Source organism: Bubalus kerabau, chromosome 11, assembly GCF_029407905.1.
Source record: "Bubalus kerabau isolate K-KA32 ecotype Philippines breed swamp buffalo chromosome 11, PCC_UOA_SB_1v2, whole genome shotgun sequence".
Lineage (NCBI taxonomy): Eukaryota > Metazoa > Chordata > Mammalia > Artiodactyla > Bovidae > Bubalus > Bubalus kerabau.
Genome location: NC_073634.1, coordinates 13,252,052 through 13,258,147, shown reverse-complemented (window position 1 = coordinate 13,258,147; position 6,096 = coordinate 13,252,052). Strand labels below are relative to the sequence as shown.

The following is a 6,096-nucleotide window of genomic DNA, read 5'->3' as shown; positions in this document are numbered from 1 at the left end:
CTTCCGTTGCTTACTAAATGTTCCCTCTGAGAGGCCTCAGATCTTAGAGGGAGACTGCCAGCGCCTCAGAAAGTTGGCTGGAGTGGCAATCATACCATTAGCCAAGCTCCAAACACTGCTGTCCTGAAGAGCAGTGAAAGATCCAGAGAACAGAGGCAGGGCTTCAGAGGCGACACATTCCCCACCCTCCTAACTCCATTAAATGAACTCAGGAGCCAAGCCCTTGGTTGAGCCCTTTCCCCCTGCTCAGAGAAACTTAACTGCACACAAATTTGAGGGACAGAGCATTCCACTGGTCACGAAAGAGGGAGATCTTCAAATTTGGCACAGCCAGAGCCTTCTCAGCGTCCCTTCTCCTCCACTCCTGCTGAGTCAAGTGGCCCAATTCCCACTCCCAACATCACACAGACAACACTGAAGCAGAAGTGGCTTTAATCAAGGAGTGAAGTCCTCAGTCGGAGAGACCTCATTCAACCTTTGGTTGTGGGCTCTCAACCTACCTACCCGCTAGAGCCCCTGAAGCTCCTCAGGAAGAAGGGAGCAACTGAACAGCGAACTCTGGCAGAGGCCAGGGAAGGGAAACTGAGCAACCCAGGTCAAGGGGCCAGGGCAGGGCGCTGAAGGTGGGCGTGGAGCCGAGTGGGGCAGGAACAGCTTACACACGCAGTTCTCCCGGGGGGCTGCCCTGTGGCTAGGCATCAGGAGGAGCAGCTCCAGGAGGGCTGCGGGCAGGAGCGGGCAGTGAGGGAAGAAGCATTTAGGAGATGAGGCGGTCGTGGAGTTGGTGCAGCTGCTCCTGGGTGAGCACCAGCCGGTGTCGCTGCCCAAGGCCAGCCGCGCACGAGAAGGTCACTTTGCCCATGTACACAGTGTCGTCCCGCTGCTCTTCCTTGGCCTGGGAATTGGGAAGGGACAGAGGCCGCCAGGTCAGGGGCTCACTTGAGCTGTGTGCCACCGACAAGGTCCCAGAGCACCGAGACCCTGGGAGACAGGGGCTTTGAGGCTCCTAGACGACAATGACCACACTTTCCAAATCAGAATTGAGGCACACAGCCTGACAAGGGAGTTTTGAGTCTCTCCTGGTGTCAGAATCACAGACGATGCTTAACTGCTAAAATACTGGAATTTCGGAAAGCATTGCAAGCACTGTTAAGTTACTTGCAAGTTAAGACTTGGCCAGACGACTCAAGGTCGTTGGACCTGAGACCCCCAGAAGCCTCTTCAAATTCTGGAGGAGAGGGCAAGGACTCATCTGAGCCTTCACTGCCCACCCCCTCCCCATGCTCCCTCTTACCCTGAGGAAGGCTGATGAAGGGAAGGTGGCAAAGTCAGTGGGGACCGTGGCTCCAGGGCGCTGAGATACAGTCTCCTTAAGAACCTCATCCTGGCAGATGGGGGAACAGGAGTCGTTTAGGGGACCCTCCACAGGTTAGCCCAGTATCTCCCTGGCTTCACAGGAATACTAATACCAAGGACAGGGACCCAGTTCTCTTTTATCACCATACCTTTGCTCTCAACTCCAATCCCATCTCTACCCAACACCCTTACTTTATAGATACTTAACCTTCAGGGTTCATCTCAGATTCTGTAACTTCTGGGAAGCCATTCTCAACCATTCTACTCTGCGGTGATCTCGGCTCTGACAGAGAGCTGCACTACACTGAAGATGATGCTAGCTCAACCCAATTTGTTGGCAGGAATCTCTTTTCTATTGAGGGAATCTGGGAGTGAACTCCCAAGGCAGGAACCCCGTCTTCCCTCCCACCTCCTTTGCAACGTGTCACCTAGTACAGGGCTGGACCCCTAGGAACCCTGGGGGTCCTGGTGGAAATGGCCATGCTAGGGCCTCCAGCACAGAATGCTCTCAAGTGTGCACTCCTGGGTGAGGAAAGGTAGGTCTAAACTAACCTTGAGCTTCTCAATGGTGTCGCTTAGGGACTTGAGCTGAGCCACCTGCTCCAGGAGCTGGGCCGACGGGCTCTTGGCAGCTGTGGGGAAAGAAGGCTAGTGAGGACCGCCAAGGCGCAGGCAGGCAGCATGACTAGTGACCCTTCATCCAGTCCAGCTTCCTGCCTCAAGCAAACTGAACACTGAGACCAAAGAACAGGGCTAGGAAGAGCCTCTCTGGTGTGGGAAGTGCCTAGGCAGGGGCTACCTCCCTGAGGCAAGGGGAGGGGCTGTGGTTTTCATCTCAGGAGTGGGTAGGTCCATACCAGGGTTGGAGCGAGTGATGTCCACTACGTGCGTGCATGCGCTCAGCTGATTCAGTGTCTCCAGCAGCTGGTTGGTCTTACGGTACAGCGCTCCAGCAGCAAGCTCGCTGCCAGGGCCCTCGTGGGGCGGGAGAGAGAGTTTGGCCACGTGCAGAGGGGGCAGGGCTGCTAAGGATGCCTTCATCTGGGCTCCCTGTGAGCGAAGTGGGAAGAAGAGTGGTGGTAAGAAGTGACGGACAGCCCTACCGTCTATCAGCGGTGAGACACCCTTTCTGTGACCTCACCTTGAGGGTGCTGTTCTCGTGCTGGAGCTGGGAGATGTGCAGCCTCATGGCAGAGATCTGCTGAAGCAGCAGTGGTGAGTCCTTCACCAGCCCTGGGCCTGGCACAGACCCCGGAGCCTGTCCAGGGGCACCTCCTATGGGGACCACAACAAATGTCATGAGCCCAGGTGGGAAGGGTTGAAGGTGGGTTCCATTCCTACCCGTCCCCCTTCCTTATTCCCTGCTACCTCCAGTCTTGACTGCTCCCAAGGGGGCGGTCTCGCCCTGCTCCCTCAGCCCCAATTCCCACCAACCCTGTTAACCCCCCCAGCAGGTTGGCTCTCTACCTCGCTGTTGTTCTTCTGCGCTCAGGACAGCCCATGGGGGAGCAGGAAAAGAGGAGAGAGGAATTAGATGGTATGGTGGTGAGGGAGACACACCAGAAGAATCCTGGTCACGCAGGAAGACATTTTTCCTCATCACCATACCTTCTCTAAGAAAATCCTGCCTTTGCGTTTGGGGAAAGAGGAAATATGTGTGAAAGAAAGATAGAAAAGGGCAGTCAGGCCACGATACAAGCTGCAACACGTGAGGAAGAGTGGCAGCGGCAGTGTGCGTTGGAGCAAACACTTGAGGCACGAGGCTGTTCCTGCCTCCCTGCCCTACACTCCATCTCCCAGAAGGGCAGATGGACCACTCCTGAGACCCTGATATGTCTGCACCCTTAGTCCTCCCCACCGGCAAAACTTAACTGAGCATGAAGACACATACCCATTTCTTCAGGTTCCCCATGGCGCTGAGACAAAAGTCACCCTTTTTTGGTGCAAAGTTTCAGAAATTAAAAACCGATATCTGGGGCTTCCCTGGTGGCTCAGTGACAAAGAATCCACCTGCCAATGCAGGAGACACGGGTTCGATCCCTGGTCTGGGAAGATCCTACATGCTGCAGAGCAGCTAAGCCTGTGAGCCACAACAACTGGTCTGTGCTCTGGAGCCTGCGAAATGCAACTACTGAGCCCCCGTGTTGCAACCACTGAAGCCCGCGTGCCCTAGAGCCCATGCTGCACAACAGGAGAAGCCACTGCACTGAGAAGCCTGTGTACTGCGACGCAAAGTAGCTCCCGCTCACTAGAGAGAGTCTGTGCAGCAACAAAGACCCAGCACAGCTGAAAATAAATAAGTAAAATTATTAAAAAAAACAAAAAAAAGAACCAGTATTTGTTTAAAAAGCCTATGCTAGGATTCCCTTGGTGGTCCAGTGGTTGAGAATCCACCTTCCGATGCAGGAAACGCATGTTTAATTCCTTGTCAAAGAACAAAGATCCCACATGCTGCAAGGCTACTGAACCTACACATTGCAACTAGAGGAGCCTGTCCATCGCACAAGACCCAGTGCAACTGAAAAAAAAAAAAAAAAGCCTATGCTAAAACAACACAATATGGTAATTCTGTCCCCTCCCAAGGAACACGGAAGCATCTGACTCACAGGAATCTAAAGACAAGAAGATACTTGGTCACTTTCCAGAGTCAAGCACCACCAGTGATGGGGGCTTTGACGAGGACAAGAGCCTAGGTGAGGCCAACCGACAAGACAAGCGCAGCAGGTGAGTTCTAGAGATCCTGCAGCTTTAATCCCATTTCAAGGAGTTTGTCTTCTGGAGGTGAGAAGGGGAAGTAAACTAAAGAGTGAACAAAAAACATACTACAAGGTAGATGAGAATCAAGGTAGCAGTGGCCACCTCCTTGTCAGGAAACTGGGGAGACTAGGCCTGGAAGCCAGAAAAACTCCAGGTAAGGAGCCCTGACCACACTATGAGAGTAGTCAAAGGTCAGAACATAAGCCCCAAGTGGAACTGGGAGAATTCAGCACTGGAAGAGAGGACCGCACTATAGGGTGAAGCGACGTGAACTCTGGAGAAATGCAGTGCCCCTGCAGAGGAAGAGTCAAGAGCAGCACAGGCACCACTGGATACCACAGCAGATGCCCTGGTCTGCTGCAGGCTGATGACCTCCTGGAATACAGGGTGCGGACAGAAAGGCCAGACGGCAGACCCAGGAGGGAGAGCTACTGGAATTCTGAGTTTCACTGACACCTTGGTGAGACCCCACTGCCCCACCTTGGCCAAAGGAACTCTGCACACATCTTCAGAAGAACTAAAAACTTGGTGAAAGTTGCCACAGAGTGAAACTGGGCAAGTGTGTTCCTGGCTGAACATCCAGCTGTGGGCGGCGGGGCACGGGGGAGAAAAGTCAAACGGAGACCAAGGACAGGAATAGGGACATTCAATCTCCTCTGGGCTGGTGCTGCCTGCTCCATGGCACTCACCCCCAGCAATGCCAGAGACCAGGGTGGCAATACCCGAGGGAGGGGGCCCCCGGAGCCCCTCAATTGTGCGCTTGGACTGGCTGTTCAATCGCTGCTTTAACTCTGCCTTCTCTGCCTCCAGCTGGTCGATGTCAGCCTGAAGTGCATCCATGGTCTCCTCAAACTCTCTGTGAAAGAGAACCTGGGCTTGGGCAGTGTCCCCTCCCCAACGGCCCTGCCCCCCTTTCTCTGTCCCGACAGGTCCTGAGGGCAGCCCTGCTGGCCAGGAGCCAGGGGCAGAAGAGGCTCAGATCGGGATGAGACAGTGGTGCTGTCAGCTGGGAGGAGATGGCCTCTGTGCCCCTGGGGAGGCTCACTCCCAGAGGGCCTGGGTTAGGAGGCAGGGAGCTGCTCGCAGCAGGGAGGGTGGAGTGAACAGGGGCCGGGGAGGTGCCTGACTTCTCCTTCTTCCGCAGCAGTGTCTGGGTCTCCTCCAGCCGAGTCTGCACTTTCTCAATGCGCTCATCTGCATCCTTGGCAGCACTGTCCAGCTTCTTCTCCAGGAGGCTCAGCCGCACATTGGCCTCACTGAGCTCTTCCCCCTGGACGAGGATGGAGCGTGTCCAGTCATCTTACACTTCCCATGACCGCCCCTAACCCAAGACCTGGGACAGACCATGAGATAGCAAGCTCCCACGAGAACGCCCACTGATCAGAGGTGCCACTGCTTCCCCTCAGTCCTCAACCCCTCTCAGTTACAATCAACACTCACTGCCTCCCTGTGCCCCCTGCTATTTCCTGGCCTTTCAGATCCTGAGCCTCCCCTATTCTCACCTTGATCTTCAGTGACTTCTTCAGCTCTTTAATAACTGTCTCTCGATCCTCAAGCTTCAAACCCAGGCCTTCAGCATCCGTGATCTCTGCACGAAGAGCTGCAGCCCGCAGCTCAACTGGGGGAGGCTAAGGGGCAGAGTGAGGGGCAGAGGGCAGGGTTATCAAGGCTCTCCTTTCAGAGGGATCCAGTCAAACAGAAAATCTTCCTCCTTGCCTTTTAAGCAAGAGGAAGGTGCTCCCCAAATTCCCGCCTCCCAGCCCTCCCACAGTGAGCAGCAGCTCCCCAAGTCCTGCTCCTCCTGGCTCCTGCAGTTCCCTCCAAGGAGCGACCCACCTTGCTAGGGGGCCGCTCGGCATCGTACTCTCCCTCCTGCATGGCTGTGGCCAACTTGTTCATAGTGCTGATGAGGAGGCTGCATGACTGGCGCAGACACTCGTAAGGGTTGCTGGAGGGGGTCCCATAGATCTGCAGGTGTCAACG

General features: G+C 55.0%; 1 protein-coding gene across 3 annotated transcripts in view; it reads right to left on the bottom strand.

Annotated features, from left to right (window-relative positions):
- Positions 1–415: 415 nt before the first annotated feature.
- The window catches only part of DCTN1 (dynactin subunit 1), a 30,331-nt gene continuing 24,650 nt past the window's right edge, over positions 416–6,096 (bottom strand). For all 3 annotated transcript variants that reach the window (XM_055539581.1, XM_055539582.1, XM_055539583.1), the window contains 9 exons: positions 5,950–6,081; positions 5,616–5,741; positions 5,241–5,383; positions 4,803–4,969; positions 2,498–2,631; positions 2,214–2,406; positions 1,909–1,988; positions 1,295–1,384; positions 416–895 (listed from right to left, as the gene is read on the bottom strand). In XM_055539581.1, coding sequence (XP_055395556.1) covers positions 758–895; positions 1,295–1,384; positions 1,909–1,988; positions 2,214–2,406; positions 2,498–2,631; positions 4,803–4,969; positions 5,241–5,383; positions 5,616–5,741; positions 5,950–6,081 — 1,203 coding nt within the window. In that variant the 3' untranslated portion in view covers positions 416–757. The remainder of the gene's footprint in view (positions 896–1,294; positions 1,385–1,908; positions 1,989–2,213; positions 2,407–2,497; positions 2,632–4,802; positions 4,970–5,240; positions 5,384–5,615; positions 5,742–5,949; positions 6,082–6,096) is intronic.